This window comes from Gorilla gorilla, chromosome 1 (assembly GCF_029281585.2).
Source record: "Gorilla gorilla gorilla isolate KB3781 chromosome 1, NHGRI_mGorGor1-v2.1_pri, whole genome shotgun sequence".
NCBI classification, from domain to species: domain Eukaryota; kingdom Metazoa; phylum Chordata; class Mammalia; order Primates; family Hominidae; genus Gorilla; species Gorilla gorilla.
In genome coordinates, this window is record NC_073224.2 from 239,787,151 (window position 1) to 239,810,439 (window position 23,289).

The 23,289-nt window shown below is 53.2% G+C and overlaps 2 protein-coding genes across 8 annotated transcripts; both read left to right on the forward strand.

Annotated features, from left to right (window-relative positions):
• Nucleotides 1-2,771: 2,771 nt before the first annotated feature.
• Nucleotides 2,772-8,194, forward strand: MRPL20 (mitochondrial ribosomal protein L20). Of its 3 annotated transcripts, none has more exons than XM_019009765.3 (4): nucleotides 2,772-2,966; nucleotides 3,078-3,188; nucleotides 4,209-4,286; nucleotides 7,847-8,194. In XM_019009765.3, the coding sequence occupies exons 1-4, from the start codon at nucleotides 2,880-2,882 to the stop codon at nucleotides 8,018-8,020; spliced, it is 450 nt and encodes a 149-aa protein (XP_018865310.1). In that variant the 5' UTR covers nucleotides 2,772-2,879; the 3' UTR covers nucleotides 8,021-8,194. The 3 variants fall into 3 exon arrangements, with proteins under 3 accessions (XP_018865310.1, XP_018865304.1, XP_055238128.1); XM_055382153.2 differs by having other exon boundaries at nucleotides 2,784-2,966; nucleotides 7,502-8,194; XM_019009759.3 differs by lacking the exon at nucleotides 7,847-8,194 and having other exon boundaries at nucleotides 2,780-2,966; nucleotides 4,209-7,495.
• Nucleotides 8,195-10,764: 2,570 nt separating this feature from the next.
• On the forward strand, nucleotides 10,765-23,289 carry CCNL2 (cyclin L2). 5 transcript variants are annotated; one of them, XM_004024471.5, is made up of 11 exons: nucleotides 10,765-11,123; nucleotides 11,471-11,545; nucleotides 11,801-11,910; nucleotides 14,618-14,738; nucleotides 16,653-16,717; nucleotides 19,234-19,333; nucleotides 19,537-19,641; nucleotides 19,729-19,870; nucleotides 21,719-21,830; nucleotides 21,915-22,007; nucleotides 22,202-23,289. In XM_004024471.5, exons 1-11 carry the CDS (start codon nucleotides 10,842-10,844, stop codon nucleotides 22,551-22,553), a joined length of 1,557 nt encoding a protein of 518 aa, XP_004024520.1. In that variant the 5' UTR covers nucleotides 10,765-10,841; the 3' UTR covers nucleotides 22,554-23,289. The 5 variants fall into 5 exon arrangements, with proteins under 5 accessions (XP_004024520.1, XP_018865296.1, XP_018865269.1 ...); XM_019009724.4 differs by lacking the exons at nucleotides 10,765-11,123; nucleotides 11,471-11,545; nucleotides 11,801-11,910; nucleotides 14,618-14,738; nucleotides 16,653-16,717 and adding exons at nucleotides 17,310-17,434; nucleotides 18,523-18,801; XM_063705145.1 differs by lacking the exons at nucleotides 10,765-11,123; nucleotides 11,471-11,545; nucleotides 11,801-11,910; nucleotides 14,618-14,738; nucleotides 16,653-16,717 and adding exons at nucleotides 17,341-17,517; nucleotides 18,523-18,801.

The following is a 23,289-nucleotide window of genomic DNA, read 5'->3' on the forward strand; positions in this document are numbered from 1 at the left end:
TTTTTAGTAGAGATGGGGTTTCACCATGTTGGCCAGGGTGGTCTTGAACTCCTGACCTCAGGTGATTCGCCTGCCTTGGCCTCTCAAAGTGCAGGGATTACAGGCGTGAGCCACTGCGCCCGGCCAAGATGGCATTTTTCAAGCTGGCCCATTCTGAGCTGCTCACCCCGCCCTCCCTGCCCTTCCCACAGAATCCCCAGCCAAGGCTCTGGCCTTAGCTTTCTCCCCTCTCTCTGCCTCCTGACAAAACACCGGGGCTTCTCATGTCGCCCTGCATAGTGTGAGTGTCCCCATTGCTCAGGAAATGCTAGTAATAAAAATCTCCAATAACAACAGCTTCTCCATGTCTCCACTCAGTCATGTCCATAAACTGAAAATCCTGCAGATAGGCCAGTTGTGTCTGTAATCCCAGCCCTTTGGGAGGCCAGTTTTGAGACCAGCCTGGGCAACATGGTGAAACTCCGTTTCTACCAAAAATACAAAAATTGGCCAGGCATGCACTTGTGGCCCAGCTACTCAGGAGGTCTAGGTGGGAAGATCACTCAAGCCCAGGAGGCAGAGGCTGCAATGAGCTGAGATGGCGCCACTGCACTCCAGACCGGGTGAGAGTGAGACCCCATCTGAAAAAAAAAAAAAAAGTAGTTTTTCTTCTTCTTGTTTTTTGAGACAAGGTCTTGATCTGTCACCCAGGCTAGAGTGCAGTGGTGCGATCTTGGCTCACTGCAGCCTTGGTCTCCCGGGTTCAAGCAATTCTCCCACCTCAGCTGGGATTACTGGGGCCCGCCACCACGCCCGGCTACTTTTTGCATTTTTAGTAGAGATGGGGTTCCGCCATGTTGGCCAGGCTGGTCTCGAATTTCTGACCTCAGGTGATCCACCTGCCTCGGCCTCCCAAAGGGCTGTGCAGAGCCACTGCACCTGGCCTCCTCTTTTTTTTTGAGATGGAGTTTTGCTAGTTTCCGAGGCTGGAGTGCAATGAATGGCGGGATCTCGGCTCACCGCAAACTCTGCCTCCCGGGTTCAAGCGATTTTCCTGCCTCAGTCTCCTGAGTAGCTGACCATGTTGGTCAGCCTGGTCATTTAAGGTCAGGAGTTCGAGACCAGCCTGGCCAACATTGTGAAATCCCGTCTCTACTAAAAATACAAAAATTAGCTGGGAGTGGCGGTGTGCGGCTGTAATCCCAGATACTCGGGAGGCTGAGGCAGGAGAATCGCTTGAACCGGGTAGGCAGAGGTTGCGGTCAGCCGAGATTGCGCCTTTGTACTCCAGACTGGGCGATGGAGCGAAACTCCGTCTCAAAAACAGAAAAAAACAAAACAAAACAAAACAAAAAACACAACAACAAATGCAGTGCGTCATCCTGGACTGAATCCTCAACAGGGAAAAAAAAGGTATAAAAGACATTTGAGGCGAGTTAAATCTGGACTATGGGCTGGGTCCGGATTTTGACCATTGTACGGTGTGGTTCCTAAGAGTAAATACACAGCAAAGTGTTTAGGTGTCTCCAGCGTCTCAAATGGTTTAGGAAAAAAATCCATTATGTTTATATTTACAGAGAGAATGATTCAAAAATGGAGCAAAACGTAAACAGTAGGTGAATTTGGTTCGAGAGTATTAAACAAATGGAACAAATGAAAACAGCTGGCACATTTTGGTAGCGAACACTGGGGAGTTTTCCTTGTACTTGTATTCCAACTCTTCTATGATTTAAAAAATATCCAAGTATAATAAACTGTTATAAAGAAACTGCACACCTCCAATTTTTCGATAATACAGCAGAAATATAAAATTACACATAATATAAAACTTCCTCTTTTTTTTGGGACAGACTCTGGCTCTGTTGCCCAGGCTGCTGTGCCGTGGTGCAATCTGAGCTCACTGCAGCCTCCACCTCCAGAGCTCAGGCGAGCCTCCCTTCTCAGCCTCCTGAGTAGCTGGGACCTCAGGCGCGCTCCACCACCGCTCCCGGCTAATTTCTTTTTGATGTTTTGTAGAGATGGGGTCTCACTATGTTGCCCAGGCTGGTCTTGAACTCCTGGACTCAAGTGTTCCTCCCCCCTCGGCGTCCGAAATTGCTGGGATTACAGGCATCAGCACCACAGCGGTCACATTTACCATTTCGAAGCTTAGAGTTTCCAGGCCTGGCGCGGTGGCTCAGGCCTGTAATCCCAGCAGAAGCCAGCAGTCCGAGAGCAGCCTGGCCAACGCAGGAAGACGCCCCCTCTACAAAAAACCAAAAAATTAGCCGGCGTGGCGGCGCGCGCCTGACCTCCCAGCTACTAGGGAGGCAGAGGCTGCCGCGAGCCGAGGTCAGGCCGCTGCACCCCAGCCAGGGCGACCGGGCGAGACCCCGTCTCAAAATGAGTAAGTAAACAAAGTGCAAGGTTCAGAGGCAACGGGCACTTTCACACCGATGCGACCATCTCCACCTCGGTTCCTGAACATCCTCGTGGCCCCAGGGGGCGGCCTGGCCCTCCCCGCCCGCGCCACACCCGAGCTCCCCGGCCGCGGGGCCCCCGACCCGTGTCCGCTGCCCTCACGGCGCCCTCGGAGCCACAGCTGCGGCCGGGGCCGTGCTCCGGGACGGTCCGCGCTGCGCTGCTGTTTATCCATCGTCCGCGAATAGCCACGGCCGCTGCGGCCCCGTTCTCCTTTCAGTCCCCGCCGCGGCCCCACATCCGCCCCCCAACACGCGCCACCACCGCGAGTTCAGGAGCGCAACTGGGCACCCGCGGGCTGACGGGAGACGACCTTCGCCCCGGAAGTATCGCAGGGGCTGACCCGGAAGCGCTCGTGACCACCATTTCCGACCCGGGCAAGATGGCAGCGGCGCGGCGCGTGCGTTGTTGAGTATCCCGGACGCCGGCCTGCAGGCGCCATGGTCTTCCTCACCGCGCAGCTCTGGCTGCGGAATCGCGTCACCGACCGCTACTTTCGGATCCAGGAGGTGCTGAAGCACGCCAGGGTGAGTGCCGCCCGCCCGGCCGGGGCACTGGGCGCCCGGGGTATCCCGCGGGCCAAGGGGCGGCCGGCGCGGGCGCCGCTGACAACCCTGGTTTCTCGTTTTCTGACCCAGCACTTCCGGGGAAGGAAAAATCGCTGCTACAGGTTGGCGGTCAGAACCGTGATTCGAGCCTTTGTGAAATGCACCAAAGCCCGATACCTGAAGAAAAAGAACATGAGGACCGTAAGCGTGGACCCGGGACACCCGCCGGCCAGCGCGCTCGCGGCCCCTGCGTTTCTGCGCCGCGACCCAGCTAGCGTGCAGCCGCCCGGCCACCCTCAGCCCCTTCCTTTCACACCTTGCTTCGAAACTCCGACAAATTGTGTCGCCCCGCAGGCAAACTGTGGGACATCCGTTCTCCCGCCCCGCCGCCACCCCCACTGTCACCCCCTGCTCCAGCCCCTCGCCCGGGCCACTGCAGAGCCGCCTTGCCACTCTCCCTGCGTCGCCAGCCACCGCCCTAGTCGCTGCTGCTCTCATCCCTCCGGTGGCTTCCCTTCCCTCTGGCAGCTGAAGTCAACCCAGCCCCTTGCCAACCCTCCAGGGCCACTATGTGCTGCCGTGGTGCTCCTCGAAGAGACCACGCCTGCTGCCAAGCTCTGCACACCCGGAACCCCCCGCATTTCTGGGAGGCTGGCGCCTCCACACTGTCCACGTGCCGCCTCATTACTGCGCCTCACCACTCCCGCCTCAGCCTCATGAACCTAGCATCTAACGTACCCCGGTTTTTTTTTTCTTACCCCGAGACGGAGTCTCGCGCTGTCGCCCAGGCTGGAGTGCAATGGCGCGATCTAGGCTTAATGTAACCTCCGCCTCCCGGGTTCAAGCGATTTTCCCGCCCCAGTCTCCCGAGTAACTGTGACTGCAGGTGTGCGCCACCAAGCTATTTTTTGTATTTTTAGTAGAGACCGGGTTCCGCCATGTTGGTCAGGCTGGTCTCGAACTCCAGATCTGAAATGATCTGCCTGCCTTGCCCTCCCAAAGTGCTGGGATTACAGGCGTGAGACACCGTGCCCAGCCGGGTTTTTGCTGTTTTTAATTTTGAAACAGGGTCTTGATTTCGCTTAGGCCAGAGTGATGGCACCATCATAGCTCACTGACTTTGCTATTTACTTTTAGAAAAATATTCTTTAGATTAGAGGCTTTGCTGGGACATAACATCCAGAAGTCATTTTTAAGTATCTTCATGTTTTCTTATTTCAGCTCTGGATTAATCGAATTACAGCTGCTAGCCAGGAACATGGACTGAAGTATCCAGCGCTCATTGGGAATTTAGTTAAGGTATGGGTGAGTATGTGGGTCCCACTGAAATTCTGGACATCTGCAGAAACCATCATGTGGGGCGTGGCGGTGCTTCCTGTAGTCCCAGCTAATCAGGAGGCTGAGGCCAGAGGATCCCTGGAGACTGACTTCTGGGCTGTAGTTTGCTATGCTGATGGGGTGTCCATGTTAAGTTTGGTATCAATATGGTGACCTCTTGGGAGCAGGGGACCACCACGTTGCCTAAGGAGGGGTGAACCAGCCCAGGCTGGAAACGGAGCAGGTCACAATTCCCATGTTGATGAGTGATGCGATTGTGCCTAGGAATAGTGCCAGCAACAGCCTGGGCAACATAGTGAGACCACTCTCTACAAAAAAATAAAATTTGCTGGGTGTGGTGGTACAGAGACCTGTAGTGTCAGCTACTGAGGAGTCTGAAGCAGGGGGATCACTTTGAGCCCCCAGGAGTTAGAAGCTGCAGTGAGCTATGATGGTCCCACTGCACTCCAGCCTAGGTGAGAGCAGGACCCCGTCTGACAGAATAAAGAAAGCCATGGCTGGGCAGGGTGGCTCATGCCTGTGATCCCAGCACTTTGGGAGGCTGAGGTGGGCAGGAGATGGAGACTAGCCTGGCCAACGTGGTGAAACCCTGTCTCTACTAAAAATACAAAAATTAGCCAGGCGTGGGGCAGGCACCTAGAATTCCAGCTACTCTGGAGGCTGAGGCAGGAGAATTGCTTGAATTTGGGAGGCGGAGGCTGCAGTGAGCAGAGATCATGCCACTGCACTCCAGCCTGGGCAACAGAGCAAGACTCCATCTCTAAAAGTAAGTAAATAAATCAAACCCTCCCATCAGACCTGGCGCAGCCTGTTAGCAGTCCACGTGGCAGAGGCAAGGAGTGCCACTCCAGCTGCACCGTAGCTGCACTCTGTCTTGGTGTGGGGTTCTGGCAGGTCTGGGAGCTTACCACACTGGTTGGCAGCAGAGCAGAATTGGAAACAGGGCATGTCTTTCTGGGATGTAAGTCCAGATGTTTCCCCATTAAGAAAAAGGCCAGGCGTGGTAGCTCACGCCTGTAATCCCAACACTTTGGAAGGCTGAGGCGGACAGATCACAAGGTCAGGATATTGAGACCATCCTGGCTAACAGGTGAAACCCTGTCTCTACTAAAAATACGAAAAATTAGCTGGGCATGGTGGCCGGCACCTGTAGTCCCAGCTACTCAGGAGGCTGAGGCTGGAGAATCGCTTGAACTTGGGAGGCGGAGGCTGCAGTGAGCCGAGTTCACGCCACTGCACTCCAGCCTGGGCAACAGAGTGAGACTCTGTCTCAAAAAAAAAAAAAAAAAAAGTATAGAAAAACTTGACTTTAACTTCAAAGTTTAATTTAAAAGTTTAAACAGGCCAGGCACGGTGGCTCACACCTGTAATCCCAGCACTTTGGGAGGCCGAGGCGGGTGGATCACAAGGTCAGGAGATCGAGACCATCCTGGCTAACACGGTGAAACCCCGTCTCTACTAAAAATACAAAAAAATTAGCCAGGCGTGGTGGCGGGCATCTGTAGTCCCAGCTACTCGGGAGGCTGAGGCAGGAGAATGGCGTGAACCCGGAAGACGGAGCTTGCAGTGAGCTGAGATCGCGCCACTGCACTCCAGCCTGGTTGACAGAGCGAGACTCCATCTCAAAAAAAAAAAAAAAGTTAAAACAATGAGGCTGGGTGCGGTGGCTCACACTTGTAATCCCAGTATGTTGAGAGGCAGAGGCAGGCTGATCACCTGACGTCAGGAGTTCGACACCAGCCTGGCCAATGTGGTAAAACTTTGTCTCTATTCAAAATACAAAATTAGCCAGGCGTGGTGGTGGCATGCGCCTGTAATCCCAGCTACTCGGGAGGCTGAGGCAGGAGATTGGCTTGAATCCAGAAGGCAGAAGTTGCAGTGGGCTGAGATCACACCAGTGTACTCCAGCCTGGGCGACAGTGTGTGACTGTGTCTCAACAACAACAAAAAGTTTTAATAATGAGTGATTTCTGATGATATAGCAGGTGAAATAGGAACTTACAGAAAGGAAGGGGAATGTTTTGGAGCGAACGGATGGTTTATGCAAGTGTAGCAAAATCTTGGTGATTACTGAATCTGGTCATTATGCTAGTCCCTCTGCTTTTGTGTACAGTAAGTTTTTCCTAAAAGGTTGAGGGGGTGGGTATTTTGCAGAAGGCAGTCTTTGGTGCTTTACAAAGATCTTCAGGGTAGGCTTAGGATGTTTGACTTTCCCATTTTACTCAGGGAACTGTAGTTAAGAAAGGAGACAGACTTGGCCGGGCACGGTGGCTCACGCCTGTAATCCCAGCACTTTGTGAGGCTGAGGCGGGTGGATCACGAGGTCAGGAGATCGAGACCATCCTGGCTAACATGGTGAAACACCATCTCTACTAAAAATACAAAAAGTAGCCAGGTGTGGTGGCGGGCACCTGTAGTCCCAGCTACTTGTGAGGCTGAGGCAGGAGAATGGCATGAACCCGGGAGGTGGAGCTTGCAATGAGCTGAGATCGCACCACTGTACTCCAGCTTGGGCGACACAGTGAGACTCTGTTTCAAAAAAAGAAAGGAAGGAGACAGACTTTGCACAAAGCATACAGGTCACAGGTCGTACAGTTAGGCCACTTTGTCCTCGGTAGCCGAATTTTGTGTTTTTGTTCCTTTTTTTTTTGGATACAATCTCACTCTGTTGCTCAGGCTGGAGTGAAGTGGCGCGATCTTGGCTCACTGAAAGCTCCGCTTCCCAGGTTCACACCATTCTCCTGCCTCAGCCTCCTGAGTAGCTGAGACTACAGGTGACCACCACCATGCCCAGCTCATTTTTTTGTATTTTTGGTAGAGACAGGGTTTCACCGTGTTAGCCAGGATGGTCTTGATCTCCTGACCTGGTGATCCGCCCGCCTCAGCCTCCCAAAGTTCTCAGATTACAGGCATGAGCCACCGCGCCTGGCCTTGTGGTTTTTTTTCTTGTATTTTTTAGTACAGACGGGGTTCCTCCATGTTGGTCAGACTAGTCTCGAACTTCCGACCTCAGGTGACCTGCCTGCCTTGGCCTCCCAAAGTGCTGGGATTACAGGCGAGACACCGTGCCCGGCCTTGGTAGCTGAATTTAATGCTCAAAGAGACGGCCCCCCTTTTCTGCTCCTTAAACTCTGGCATTGTTCACTAGCTTCTGAAATCCTCTGTGGTTCTTGCAGGCACTTCCAGGTTGGCTTAAAGGGTTACCCTAGGCCAGCAGTCAGCTCAGTCAGGGTGGTGACCAAGGACCCTGAACAAGGTGTTTGGTTCCCCGGGCCGACATCAGGACTGGAGTCCAGCCTCCCTGCAGATTCCACAGGTGCCTCCCTCACCCGTGTCCACATTTATCCTTCAGCATCCTGCCTGGAAGTCCTCTGCTGTGCCACCCAGATAGGATTCTCCTAGGCCTTCCCTCCCCCCAGGCGAGTGTGCAGCTGGGTTCTTCCTGAGCCAGCGCCACAACCACGCGGAGCCGGAGTGTGTGTCTCACACTGACAGCAGGTTCTGATTCATTCTTTTCTCAGTGCCAGGTGGAGCTCAACAGGAAAGTCCTAGCGGATCTGGCCATCTACGAGCCAAAGACTTTCAAGTCTTTGGCTGCCTTGGCCAGTAGGAGGCGACATGAAGGATTTGCTGCTGCCTTGGGGGATGGGAAGGAACCTGAAGGCATTTTTTCCAGAGTCGTGCAGTACCACTGAGGACTGTTGCTGTATTGATTAGGAAAAGAGACAGAGTAATTTGCAGTTTGTTTGATTTATACTTTTGTTTATCTACATCCCAATAACAGACATGAGGGATGGCCCTGTCTCTCTGGGACAGAGCCTCACAGATGATGTCCATGTTTTGTGTGAATGAAACTCAAACACTCTTCAGTTTTTAGAGTCATTTTCTGGTATCGAGCAACCACACCGAGGAGCATACCCTGCTTCCAAGGCTGCTGCCTTCTGCACACAGTGGGGGATCCCCACCCACCCTGGCTCCCCTCAAGGGCTGCGTGCACAGTGCCCGCTTCCCAGTTACCTGACCCACCCTGAGTCCCTACTCCATTTTGCTCGGGGCTGACCTCAGACATGCCCTGTGGCTCAGCTCTGCCACTACTCAGAACACCAGCCTCAGCTTCCCTATGTCCCCCAGATTTAGCAGCCCAGCAGGGATTGGGGGAAGTGCTCCCACATCAGGTGGGTGGTGGCCTGGTCCCTGCAGACTGGACTGGCTTTTCAGCCATCTCCAGGAAGCAACACCTAGCAGACAACTGTCCCTTAACCCCAAGGGTGATGCACACTTCTCCCCTGGTCTTTCTGCTCCAGGAAGGCTCTTGAGACGCTGGTTATCAGCGGCTGTCTGCCTCCTGATGCCCCCTACATTTACGCAGCAGTGCACAGACCCCTGCCGCAACGTGCTTGTCTTGCTGACCCTGCCGTAGAAGCGCCTAAACTGAGTGCCCATCTCCCCTCCAAAGGCAGCGGGCTTGCATCCTTTGGGAACGTGCCCTTCACCCTTTGCCAGCAGTTGCTGGGGAGTCTTTCTGGCCCCTTTCTCAGACTCACCACCTACCTCCAACCTGCACAGAACAATCAGCGTCCTGGCCACTTGCTAGAGATGGCTTCAGGCCGACCACTCCATCCTCACTGCAGGCCTTCATTCTTTCTGGCTTCCATCACTGCATGGTCCCCTAAGAGGTCCCCCTCCTGGCCCTCGTCACTGTGCCTCATGACAGCCACTACGCCCTAAGCCTTTGGAGGCCAGGGACCAAGTCTCGTTCACTGTCCTTTCCGCTGCATGAGTGCAGTGTCTGGCCATGTGCACGGGGCACTCAGTGCCTGTCAGCCCTTGGTAAACAGTCCTGGACAACAGGGTCAAGGACAGATCCCTGGGCGGCCACATTCGGTGCATGCTGCTGTGTTGTGGCAAAGCTGCCTTTTCTGCGTTTCATGTCAGTGAAGGAAGACCGGGATGCGGCAGAGCCCTGCGGGTTGCTCCCATCACTAACTCGGTTTGTGCCATAGTCCTGTTCCCAGGTGGTCCCAGGGCCTGCCCCTGATGGGCTGGAGGCACTACCAACCTCCCACTCCTCTGGCAGTCACAGCTCAGGGAATGGGCAAGCAGCACCAATGAGAAACCAGCTGTGTGGTGGGGTTTCCAGAGAAGAGGAAATTCCTTCTTTCCTGGAGAGCGTGCAGCTGTAACTCACAGACAAGACATCCCTGAGCTACCAGCCTGGGGAAAGAGGACATGAGTAAAGCTGTAACCATACCGTGTTACCCATAGCAGGAGGTGAGGAGAGTGGGTTTTGGTTGGCACTGTTTGAGCTGCAATATCAAGTCATGGCAGAGCTAGTGGACAGCTGACCTGGGGGTGGGGGTGAGGAGCAATGGTGGCTTCTGAATTTGAGCCCGTTTGAGCTGGGCAGTCACTGGCAGCTCAGTGTGTGAACCTGCAACCACTCAGGCCTCTGCTGCCCTTCCCTCTTCCTGCCTCACCGTTCCCTGCCCCACGCGGGCTTCCCCACCATCCTCACCCGTGGTCCTGTACTAGTCCTGGCAAAGGTTCCGGTAACTGCAGCAACAGATACCTCCTGCCCCTCCTGCACAGCTGTGGTCGATCGCAGGACAGCCGCAGGTGATGAAAAACCGTGAACCCAGGACGGGCAGGGCGTGAGACCGCCTGCGGGAGGATCAGCGATGTCAAGACGTTACAAACGCACGAACCCCCTCGCCGTCTCCCTGGCGTTTGTGGGGTCCTGTCCAAGCTCCTTCACACGTAGAGCACCGGGCCTCGCTCCCCCGACTCCTTCCGTGGGCCTGAACCTTGAGGTACTTAAGCCTCCCCACGCTGGAGGGGCTCTATAGGGACGTCGAGGCCACATTTCCAGTCATCCCTCCACCCGTCTCTCCCCAGGGGCTGAGTTTTGAAGGCAAGACTTTGCAGGAGTCTGGCGTTAATACGCATCCCCAAAGTCCGGAGTCGATAAGGACTTAAGACACGACGCCGACGGCGGCCGGGGGACACCGGGCACGCGCGTCTCATCCAGGGCGAGGCCGAGCGGAACCTCTGACCCTGCCCCGCGCCCAGGGTTCAGCAGTGGGGGTCGTCCCGCCCCAGATCCCACCGAGATGGCCCCCCTTGACCCACAGGCCTTTCGAGACGCGAGCTTCCGCGATCCGGGGTCTCTGTGCGAACGTGGGCATCTTGGAAGAGTCCCAGGCCCGCTCGGGGCGCACAGGCAGGCGCTCTCAGCACGGCACCCGCGCCTCCGCTAGGGACAGACATGCTTCCGGGTCGGCCGGCACCGCAGAGTCCCCTGGGTAACGAGCCCGCCCCACCCACCCGCGCCAGGTTCCGGCGTCGGCGTTAGGCGCGTTGCTGACGGGCAGGTTATGTAGCCAATTGCGGCTAAGCGGCGTCGCGCTGGTCGCGGGCCGAGCCAATGGCACGCGACGGGGCGGGGCGGTGGCGGCCGTGGAGCTTCGCGAGGAGCCGCCCTGCGGGAAGAAGCCGAAAGGGAGTCGGCGGCACAAAATGGCGGCGGCGGCGGCTGGTGCTGCAGGGTCGGCAGCTCCCGCGGCAGCGGCCGGCGCCCCGGGATCTGGGGGCGCACCCTCAGGGTCGCAGGGGGTGCTGATCGGGGACAGGCTGTACTCCGGGGTGCTCATCACCTTGGAGAACTGCCTCCTGCCTGACGACAAGCTCCGTTTCACGCCGTCCATGTCGAGCGGCCTCGACACCGACACAGAGACCGACCTCCGCGTGGTGGGCTGCGAGCTCATCCAGGCGGCCGGTATCCTGCTCCGCCTGCCGCAGGTGAGGGCGCGGCCGCGAGCCTCCGGCCCAGGTAACCGCTGGGGCGGCAGCCGCCTTTGTTGGCGGCGAGTCGGGCCCGCACCGCCCCCGCCCAGACCCCGACCCCAGCCCCTGCCCCGACCCCAGCCTCGGCGCCAGTCCTTAGCCAGCCCATGCCCCTGACCCGGGGCCTCCCCGCCCGCCAGTGCGCTGGATCCCGAGACGGCGGGACGCGAAGAGCCTTTGTGGACGTGGGAAGCGTTTCAGTGTTTGGTTCTGCGTAGGGAGTCCCACGTTACTCGATGACTTTCGGCCGCGAAGGCTTTGAATGGTGCGTTTGAAAATACGGAAACTTTCTTATACTCTAGGTGGCCATGGCTACCGGGCAGGTGTTGTTCCAGCGGTTCTTTTATACCAAGTCCTTCGTGAAGCACTCCATGGAGGTAAGGCTTTCTCCTGCACTTCATTCCCAGCGAAGTATGTTGAGGGTAAAACGGTTTGTTACTTTGTCCGGTTACTCAGGGGAGTGAGTACTTGCCCCCCAGTCTGAGCTCTGTGCCGGAGGGTTCTGTTTCTTGACTTTTTTTTTCCCCTGGGTGCACCTCCCTTTTGGTCTGAATAGCCCTCAAGCCTTTGGCGGCCGTCAGGACGCCGTGGCTGGGGACAAACATGGGCGTGTTGCAATGCTTCCGCTTCAGCATGTGTCAATGGCCTGTGTCCACCTGGCTTCCAAGATAGAAGAGGCCCCAAGACGCATACGGGACGTCATCAATGTGTTTCACCGCCTTCGACAGCTGAGAGAGAAAAAGTGAGTCAGAGCTGTCTAGTCTATCATAGATGTCTATTTTTTTTATTTCTGATTAAGCTACAGTAAGGCTTGTATAACACAGTAGAGGCCTGAGGCTCTAAACCTGTGGGATGTTCATGAGCGCATTCTCAAGTTCCACGAACAGGGCCTGCTCAGAGGCATCGGTAGATGCTGTTTAGTAAGGGCAGGGGCTCCAGTGAGGACAGTGCACTGTGGCGGGTTGCCCTGGGGCTGGCTTCCTGCTTTACCCATGTCAGTGCACGGCCCTGTTGCTGCTTCTGTCCCACAAGTTTCTGAGTGCTCTGGAGCAGGGAGTCTTAATCTCAGCACTATTGACATTCAGGCTGGATAATCTTTTTTTTTCTCCTGAGATAGGTTTCCTGTTGTCCAGGGCAGAGTGCGGTGGTATGATCTTGGCTCACTACAGCCTCAACCTCCTAGGCTCAAGAGTTTCTGCTGCCTCAGCCTCCCGAGTAGCTGGGACTATAGGAGCACGCCAACCATGCCAGCTAATTTTTATTTTTTATTTGGTAGAGATGGGGTCATGCTGTGTTGCCCAGGCTGGTCTCAAATTCCTGGGCTCCAAGGATTTGCTGGCCTTAGCCTCCCAAAGCACTGGGATTACAGATTTCAGCCACCGCATCTGGCTGGGTAATCTTTAGTTGTAGGGGATTCTCCTGTGTGTTGCAGGATTCAGCAACATCCCTGGTCTCGACTCACTGGATGACAGGAGTACCCCACCTTAGATGTGACAGCCAGAAATTCTCTCATACCAGATGTGGGAGCTCGCACCTGTCATCTCAGCACTTGGGAGACTGAAAAAGGAGGTTTGCTTGAGGCCAGGAGATTGAGGCTGCAGTGAGCTGTGATGTCACCACTGCACTCCAGCCTGGACGACAGAGTGAGGCCCTGTTTCCAAAAAAAAACGAAAGTCTGTTGATGTTGCTTCATGGCCCTGGAATAGTAAAATTTCTCCAGCAGAGAACCGCTGCCTCCGACCTTAGCCCAGGGTTTATGCACCTGAAGTTAATTGAAGTCCTTTAGAAAACACAGCCTCTGGCCGGGCCGGCCTGTAATCCCAGCACTTTGGGAGGCCTAGGCAGGTGGATCACCTGAGGTCAGGAGTTCGAGACCAGCCTAACCAACATGGTGAAACCCTGTCCCTATTAAGAACACAAAAATTGGCCAGGCACAGTGGCTCACGCCTGTAATCCCAGCACTTTGGGAGGCCGAGGCGGGTGGATCACGAGGTCAGGAGATCGAGACCATCCTGGCTAACACAGTGAAACCCCGTCTCTACTAAAAATACAAAAAACTTAGCCAGGCGTGGTGGCGGGCGCCTGTGGTCCCAGCTACTTGGGAGGCTGAGGCAGGAGAATGGCGTGAACCCGGGAGGTGGAGCTTGCAGTGAGCCAAGATCACGCCACTGCACTCCAGCCTGGGCGACAGAGCAAGACTCCGTCTCAAAAAAAAAAAAAAAAAAAATTAGCCGGGTGTGGTTGCGGGTGCCTGTAATCCCAGCTATTCGGGAGGGTGAGGCAGGAGAATCACTGGAACCGGGGAGTTAGAGGTGCAGTGAGCTGAGATTGTGCCATTGCACTCCAGCCTGGGCAACAAAAGTGAAACTCTGTGTCAAAAAAAAAATAAATACAGCCTTGCCGAGTGCAGTGGCTCACGCCTATAGTCCCAGCACTTTGGGAGGCCAAGGCGGGTGGATCATCTGAGGTCGGGAGTTCGAGACCAGCCTGACCAACATGAAGAAACCCCATCTCTACTAAAAATACAAAATTAGCTGGTCGTGGTGGTGCATGCCTGTAATACCAGCTACTTGGGAGGCTGAGGCAGGAGAATTGCTTGAACCTGGGAGGTGGAGGTTATAGTGAGCCAAGAGCGCGCCACTGCACTCCAGCCTGGGCAACAGAGTGAGACTCCATCTCAAAAAAACAAAAAACATGGCCTCATCGGCCTCCCAAAGTGCTGGGGTTACAGGTGTGAGCCACTGCACCCAGCCCTTTTTTTTTTTTTTTCCCTGAGACGAACTCTCACTGTATCTCACCGTGTCACCCAGGCTGGAGTGCAGTGATGCGATCTCGGCTCACTGAAACCTCCGCCTCCTGGGTTCGAGTGAATCTCCTGCCTCAGCCTCCTGAGTAGCTGGGATTACAAGCACCCGCCACCACGCCCGGCTAATTTTTGCATTTTTTTAGTAGAGACAGGGTTTCACCATGTTGGTCAGACTGGTCTCGAACTCCTGAGCTCAGGCAGTCTGCCTGCCTCGCCTCCCAAAGTGCTGGGATTACAGGCATGAGCCACCGCACCTGGCCCATCTGTATTTAAATAATTGTGCTTTCATTGGTTCTGTGGTTATTGAACTGTGAATATGTACCTTCCTATCGTGAGTCACATAAAGTGCTTTTAGCATTTGTGCCATGAGATCCTAAAACTTGCTATGTTCGGTCTATGCTTGTGCACCAGAAGCTGTTGATCTATAAGGAAAAGCAGGGAGGGATCGCTGGGAAGGGATGAGGAGGTTGGCACTGGACTGTGGGGACCGGTGTGCAGTTTTGTTCATCAGAGGATGTGGACTTCGTAGCGATGTTGTGTTGTGGGGTTTGTGTTAGGTGCTCATAGTTGGAGGTAATGACTGGATCTCAGAAGCCTTGCTCCGCTCGACTGTGGTGCAGACCCTGTGCTCTCTCTTTGGCAGGAAGCCCGTGCCTCTACTACTGGATCAAGATTATGTTAATTTAAAGAACCAAATTATAAAGGCGGAAAGACGAGTTCTCAAAGAGTTGGGTTTCTGCGTCCATGTGAAGCATCCTCATAAGGTGGGTGTGCGGCTCCTGCCCTGCGAGCCCGCCTAGGCCGCTGCTCCAGCCTGGCCGCCTCTCTCCACCTCAGTGCAGTTGAAGGCTCTGAAGAGGACTGAGTGCATCCCTGACTTGGCTTCCCAGTTTCTATTTATAATCTCAAGAATAGTTCCTGACGTATTCGTCTTCTAGTGTCAGCTGTTTATTTTAGTAACACATTTTTAAGTGTTTTGGAAATCGCATTATTTAAGTTTGGGCTTTCAAAAATAGTGGTGAGTTTATAAATGTTGAATTTTAGTTTATGTTTTCCTTTCTCTACAGTTAATTTTTTTTCTTTTCTTTTTTTTTGAGATGGAGTTTCGCTCTATCGCCAGGCTGGAGTGCAGTGGCGTGGTGGCAGTGGCAGTGGAGGCACAACCTCCACCTCCCGGCTTCAAGCCATTCTCCTGCCTCAGCCTCCTGAGTAGCTGGCACTACAGGCACGTGCCACCACGCCGAGCTGATTTTTGTATTTTTAGTAGAGACGGGGTTTCACCATGTTGGCCAGAATGGTCTTGATCTCTTGCCCTCGTGATCCTCCCACCTTGGCCTCCCAAAGTGCTGGGATTACAGGCATAAGCCATTGTGCCTGGCCCTTTTTTTTTTTTGAGACGGAGTCTTACTCTGTCATGCAGGCTGGAGTGCAGTGGTGCAATCTTGGCTCACTGCAACCTCTGCCTCCCAGGTTCAAGTGATTCTTGTGCCTCAGCCTCCCAAGTAGCTGGGATTACAGGCATGCGCCACCACGCCTGGCTAATTTTTGTATCTTTAGTAGAGATGGGGTTTCGTCATGTTGGCCAGGCTGGTCTCAAACTCCTGATCTCAGGTGATGCACCTGCCTCGGCCTCCCAAAGTTCTGGGATTACAAGTGTGAGCCACTGCACCCAGCCTCAACAGTTAATTTTCTACAGTTGCTTTAGTGATAGCTTTACTTCCTCTTATGGAGAAATTAGGGGAATTCTGGCCCCTTTAGTCTGAAATGACTGGCGAGTTTTGCGGCATGTACTGACTGAGGACCATGGCCGTGACACGGTCCCTCACTCCCAGCGTTGTGGGTGCCTTCTGTGTCACACGGAAACAAAGCACTTGTTTTCCCAAAACATTGTTTCCATCTTTGGTTCCATCTCCTTTTTATTGGTGGGTTTCCTCATCTGCTTGTTCGGCTTTCTGCCATCTGTTCAAATTATCCACAAATTGCCCACCATAGATTGAAGTGCTTTTTTTTTTTGGAGACGGAGTCTCGCTCTGTTGTCCAGGCTGGAGTGCAATGGCGCAGCCTCAGCTCATGCAGCCTCCGCCTCCTGGGTTCAAGAGATTCTCCTGCCTCAGCCTCCTGAGTACCTGGGATTACAGGCGTGCAGCACCATGCCCGACTAATTTTGTATTTTTAGTAGAGACTGGGTTTCTCCATATTGGTCAGGCTGTTCTCGAACTCCTGACCTCAGGTCATCTGCCCGCCTCAGCCTCCCAAAGTGCTGGGATTACAGGCATGAGCCAGCGTGCCTGGCCTGAAGTGTTCTTCTCTGTTTGCTGAAAGTATGTTCATATTGTGTTTTGGTGAGTTGTTAACTGGGGTACAGAGACGTGTAGGACAGGCCAACCTCACTGGTGGAAAGGCATTGAAGACTAGCATGAAACCAGCCCCATGAAGAACAAGGCCTGTGCCGTGGGTTGTGTGGCTGGGCTCACGGGCATGCGTCCTGCCTGGCTGCCAAGGCAGACAGCAGGCGCAATCGCAAAGCTCCCTCCAGCTGAGCCGTCCGCCAGACGTGTGGCCAGGAGCCACTCCTGGGATCTAGCTTGAGGCTCTTGTTTGCTGCATGGACACCCACAAGATCTGAATTCTGGGCTCTTAAGGTTCTTCGTAATAACTGCCTGACCCGTATCTTCCAGATAATCGTTATGTACCTTCAGGTGTTAGAGTGTGAGCGTAACCAACACCTGGTCCAGACCTCATGGTGAGTTGAGCTTCCTTGTTTTATGAGACCAGCAAGGGCAGTGCAGGAATGTGTTGACTTGAGGCACTTGGGCAGTGGGTAGGCAGCCCAGTGACTTGGTTGTGGGCTGGAGTTGTCCGAGTGCCCAGTGCTCCTGCTGTATAAATTCCAATCAGACTCCCAAAATGGGCACTGGCAGTCACGGTAGGTGGCCCGTCCCCTCCCTGCAAGCCTGGACTTCCTGTGTCCCCCACCCTGAAGAGAGCAGTCAGTGGGCTTCCTCTGGGAGCTGTTGACTTGGCGCAGGGGGACCTTTTCCCGGGGAAGGTGGAGGGACAGGCTAGTGTAGACTTGGTCTGTTTCTCCACTGACATTGCATCCCATGGGAGAGGGGCAGAGAAGGTTCTGGGGCCGATTTTAGCAATGCATGTGCTAGAAAGGAACCCTAAAGTGCAATTTAGTATTTGGGGGATTCTGGGGATTCTGGTGAATTTTTTCCCATGGAGTTAAGTCTGTAAGGGTCATATTTTTGCTGACTGAATTGTCTGGTGCTATGACATGTTTAATAGAGAACCTATTTTGACTTTTCTTTTCTGTACTCTTTCAATCAAAGGGTAGCCTCTGAGGGTAAGTGACTAAGACTTCTCCTCTGCTGTCCAAGCGCTTTGGTGCAGGGACAGCGGCGTCTTCAGCCAATCCAGTGCAGGCTCTCCACCGAAGGCTGGCTCTAGACTGGTGGTACGCACATAGCATAGCCATGGCCGACTCCTGCTGTGGTTCTCTGACGATTGTGCTTCTTGTTATTCCTCTGTCGTGCTTTGGTAATTGTATTGATTAGAGTTGGTAACTGTCTTGACTTGAATTTTGTCCCTTTAAAACTGCTGTACCTGTATGATAAAGATGCAGTACCTTTCTCTTAAAAAAAAATGCTATGGAAAGCTGTGAGAATTGAAGAGACAAATTGGCTGTGTCAGTGTGGGGTTATGTCATGATTTCTAGAAGCCCTGAAGTTGCTCTTTTCAGCAGCTTTGCATGACACGCTCTGGTAAAAGGTGTGCATCTTTATATTATTTCATGGATACTTTGAAAAATATTGTATCACTTCAAATACAGCAATAAGTTTATATGTTCTCAAGATTTCATTTGTTTTTAAGAATTTAAAGTTCGTGGATTAATATCACTACTTGAATACTGACAAGTTGTTGATTAGACACCGAAAGGTTACTGATTGTTGAATGTATCTGTGTTAGAGCTGTGCACTGGCATGCTTGCATCAGGGGGTGGGGCCGCACGGCCGCCACACAGATTCCCCCGTGATGCCTGGAGCTGCTTCCAGAGCCAGGTGTCTCCAAGAGGCACCTGTAGGACTTCCTATTTAGAAATCTCTGAGTGGGTTTGTATGTTACCTTCTCCAAGGTTTATTTAGGACAGAGATATTGCGGGAAGGTCATGGGTCAGATTCCCTCACGACCCACCTCGTCTGCGGGTGCAGCCCCACTCCAAGGCTCACCGTTACTGGGGTATGTGAGGAGCAGTAAATATAAAACCAGTTCACCTGTCCTCATGGAATTACCTTTTCTGTTTTTGCAGTATTCATAAAGCTAGTGTAAGGTCTGGTTTTAGTCTATTAAATCTTAGAGATCTAAAGGAAATGCTCAAAATGTAGCCAGGTTTAAATGCTTTAACTTTTAAAAAATGTAAATTTGTGTATATTTATAGCTTCTAAATATGAAAGTTAAAGAATGTACTGTGATGAAATGTTCAGTATTTATTATGTTGCTTCTCAGTATTGTGTTGCTTCTGATTCTATGAATGTTCATTTTAAGACCCCTTGTTGAAATGGGACAGTTGGCAGCGGCTCTGGTGAGCCCGAGAAGAGGCCTGCCCTTGGGTGCGGAGTCTCCCTCCGCACGATGCTCCCGCGCGTCCAACTTGCACCCAAGGGGCTTTTCCCTCTTCCAAGTGGACTCCTTCAAGGAAGCTGCAGCTCGGTCAGCAGAGAAGGGGCCTGCCGCCAGCGCCCTGGAGGAAGAGGAAGAGGAACCCAAGAGGATGGCTTGTCTCCCAGCAGCCGCACCGGCTTTGTGCTCAGCCAGTTCATTTGAGTTTGCATGTTTCTCTGCACTATGGATTTTGAGCATTTAGATTTCTTTAATCAGAAGCGTTTTAGTGACTCCAGTAGACATTTTCTTTCTGAGGCATCGTGCTTTGCATGAGAGCAGGCCAAGGTTGAGGGGAAAAGTAAAGTTAAAGTCGGTTCTCTTTCATAGCAACACGTATTGTCTGACATTCAGCCAGCTTTTTTTTTTTCTAATAATTTCTGTGCCTTCCTGTCCTGTATTTACTGTATTTAGAAAAAGCAGCTAGAATATTTCTCCATTAACTCTTGAGATTCACAGGACTGTCTAGCTCTGAGTCCTAGCAATAGACTCCTTAGAGGAGTAGTAAATTTATCTAGATTTTCTCTAGATAACGCAGGCGGAAGACCTGGGTTCCCGGGGTGGGGCATTGCAGTTCTTCCTGTGTTTGGTTTCCAGGAATTACATGAACGACAGCCTTCGCACCGACGTCTTCGTGCGGTTCCAGCCAGAGAGCATCGCCTGTGCCTGCATTTATCTTGCTGCCCGGACGCTGGAGGTCAGTGTGTTGCTACTATGGAGAGATTCTAGTCTGATTTTTTTTTCTCCGGCCTCCGGTAAACTTTACTGTGTTATTCTTCAAATTACTCTAATCTGGGCCAAAGCATTTTCGTGACCAACAGGCTGTTTTTTTAATTGTCCTGAGTCTTGCTGGCCGTGAAGTTGAGGAAAGTGTAACGATGATAGTGTTTGTTTTTACAGATCCCTTTGCCCAATCGTCCCCATTGGTTTCTTCTGTTTGGAGCAACTGAAGAAGAAATTCAGGAAATCTGCTTAAAGATCTTGCAGCTTTATGCTCGGAAAAAGGTTCTTCGGCATTTTTTCATGTAACGTATGTGTTTGTGTTTGGCCAGAAACACCTAATTCTGAACGGACACCTTCTGGCTTTTGCAGGTTGATCTCACACACCTGGAGGGTGAAGTGGAAAAAAGAAAGCACGCTATCGAAGAGGCAAAGGCCCAAGCCCGGGGCCTGTTGCCTGGGGGCACACAGGTGCTGGATGGTACCTCGGGGTTCTCTCCTGCCCCCAAGCTGGGTGAGTCTGTTAGAGTGCAGGAATCCACTCCCCACAAAGGCAAAGACTGGTGACTCTCCCCCGCCTTCATTCTGGGGTATATGCTCCTTCCAGACTTTTTTTTTTTTTTTGAGACAGGGTCTCTGTCACCCAGGCTGGAGTGTGGTGGTGTGATCGCAGCTCACTGCAGCTTCCAGCTCCTGGATTCAAGTGATCCTCCCACCTCAGCTTTCTGCATAGCTAGGACTACAGGCACATGCCACCATGCTTGGCTAATTCTTTTTGTTTGAGACGGAGTCTTGCTCTGTCGCCCAGGCTGGAGTGCAGTGGCGCAATCTCCTCTCACTGCAAGCTCCACCTCCTGGGTTCACACCATTCTCCTGCCTCAGCCTCCCGAGTAGCTGGGACTACAGGTGGCCGCCACCACGCCTGGCTAATTTTTTGAATTTTTAGTAGAGACGGGGTTTCACCAGGTTAGCCAGGATGGTCTCGATCTCCTGACCTTGTGATCTGCCCGCCTCAGCCTCCCAAAGTGCTGGGATTACAGGCGTGAGCCACCGCGCCCAGCTGTGCTTAGCTAATTCTTTATCTTTTTAGTTGAGTCTGGGTCTTGCTATGTTGGCCGGGCTGCTCTTGAATTTCCTGGCCTCAAGTGATTGTCCTGCCTCAGGGTCCCAGAGTGCTAGGAACATAGGCACCTGGCCTTTCTGTTGATTAGCAGGGAGTATGACAGGTTGTCTGAAATGCTTTTGTTTATCCTGCTGCCCAGGTAGCTTGTTATCTGATGAAGGTGTTGTAGTGTGGGGCCATAGATAATACATGTCATCAGACCTAGAGTTCAGTGTGATGCAAAGGGCCTGTCTGCAGTTCTTTTTTCTGAGATGGAGTCTCGCTCTGTCGTCCAGGCTGGAGTGCAGTGGTGCGATCTCAGCTCATTGCAAGCTCCACCTCCTGGGTTCATGCCATTCTCCTGCCTCAGCCTCCCAAGTAGCTGGGATTGCAGGCACCCGCCACCACACTGAGCTAATTTTGTATTTTTAGTAGAGATGGGGTTTCTCCATTTTGGTCAGACTGGTCTTGAACTCCTGATCTCAGTTGATCTGCCCGCCTCGGCCTCCCAAAGTGCTGGGATTACAGGTGGGAGCCACTATACCCAGCTTTTTTTTTTTTTTTTCTGAGACGGAGTCTTACTCTGTTGCCTAGCCTGGAGTGCAGTGGCGCTATCTGGTATCACTGCAAGCTCCGCCTACCAGATTCTGGTGATTCTTGTGCCTCACCCTCCCAAGTAGCTGGGATTACAGGCGCCCACCACCACGCTCAGGTAATTTGTGTGTGAGTGTGTGTCTATGTATATATATATAGAGAGAGACACACACTCACATGTTTTGGGGTTTTTTTGTTTTGTTTTGTTTTTCTTGAGACAGAGTCTCGCTGTGTTGCCAGGTGAGTACTGTGGCGTGATCTTGGCTCACTGTAACCTCCGCCTCCTGGGTTCAAGCGATTCTCCTGCTTCAGCCTCTGGAGTAGCTGGGACTACAGGCGCGTGCCACCAAGCCCAGCTAATTTTTGTATTTTTAGTAGAGATGGGGTTTCACCATGTTGGGCAGGATGGTCTCGATTTATTGACTTTGTGATCCGCCTCCTCGGCCTCCTGAAGTGCTGGGCTTACAGGTGTGAGCCCCCGCGTCCAGCCCCATCTGCATTTCTGTGATGTCTGTGTAAGTCCTGGGTCCCAGGCTGGGAGCCGGAAGTTACAGTCTGCTTGCGTCGCTGTCCGACCTGTAGAGGGGCCTTATCTTGCTCTACGAACTTGTTTCTTATTGGGAGAGTTTTTTGTGGTTGGCTTTTAACCTCTTGTTCTGATTCTAGTGGAATCCCCCAAAGAAGGTAAAGGGAGCAAGCCTTCCCCACTGTCTGTGAAGAACACCAAGAGGAGGCTGGAGGGCGCCAAGAAGGCCAAGGCGGACAGCCCTGTGAACGGGTAGGACCCCAGGGCTGCCCGGGTGGCTGTCAGGGTTGGCTGGAGGGACTTCTGCTCTGTAACTGGCTCCTGTCCTGTTCACAGCTTGCCAAAGGGGCGAGAGAGTCGAAGTCGGAGCCGGAGCCGTGAGCAGAGCTACTCGAGGTCCCCATCCCGATCAGCGTCTCCTAAGAGGAGGTGTGTGCCTCGGGGCGCACCCAGGAGGCCGATACCGGGGTGGGGCTATCCCTCGGGGTAATCATTCTCACCCTGAGGTGGTTTCTTGTTTCTCTAAACCTGGAGCTTGTGTGTCTTGTCTGAGTTCCTGTGGGTGTGTGGGGCCTGGCCGGGCCAGATGGTCACACGTGTGGTGGTGCTGTTCTTCCTCCCAGGAAAAGTGACAGCGGCTCCACATCTGGTGGGTCCAAGTCGCAGAGCCGCTCCCGGAGCAGGAGTGACTCCCCACCGAGACAGGCCCCCCGCAGCGCTCCCTACAAAGGCTCTGAGATTCGGGGCTCCCGGAAGTCCAAGGACTGCAAGTACCCCCAGAAGCCACACAAGTCTCGGAGCCGGAGTTCTTCCCGTTCTCGAAGCAGGTCACGGGAGCGGGCGGATAATCCGGGAAAATACAAGAAGAAAAGTCATTACTACAGAGATCAGCGACGAGAGCGCTCGAGGTCGTATGAACGCACAGGCCGTCGCTATGAGCGGGACCACCCTGGGCACAGCAGGCATCGGAGGTGAGGCGGGGTTGCAGTGACTGGTGGCCGCAAGCCCTTCCCTGGGGAGTACCTGATGGCTGCCCTTTGACCCCCGGTGGCTGCCCTTTGACCCCCGGGTGTGCTCTCTCAGCGCAAGTGGCCCTAGAGCAGGATTCTTTTTGGAAATGTCTGTCGACTGGACCTTGGTGGATTTGGAAATGGAACTGAGGGACCGGTGACACGTGCTTCAGACCAGCCTGGGGTGCGGTGCACACCTGGGCCCGTGCAGGGCTCAGCTCGGCAGCAGCTCTGAGGGCAGCTCAATGAAAAAGTGAATGCACACGCCCTTGGTGGCGTGGCCTGGCATGGCCTGGTGCTATCGGCAGCCGCTCTCCACTTCCCGACTGATACTCAATTACGTGAAGCCAAGAAAGATGATTTTTAGAACCTTTGCCTATATTAGGTTGTACTTATGTACATATTTTGCAGTGTTTCACAGGAGAAAGTGGCCTTAACTGCCCCTTATTCTCTCTCCACGTTGTAAATAAACGTGTTTAATACAAGTTAAAGCTATATATGAAAACTCAGAACTTGAATCCTGTCAGCTTAAAACTTGTGTAGGGAATCCTGACTTTTAAAATGTGAGGGTATTTGGATCTGTGTTGAAAGTCGTATATTTTTATCTGTGCGGTGCTGAGTGCAGGCCACCAGCTCCTAAGTAGAGGTTCCCTATATGCGCGTATGACATGGTGAATAAACACAACTCTCTCCACTCAGGA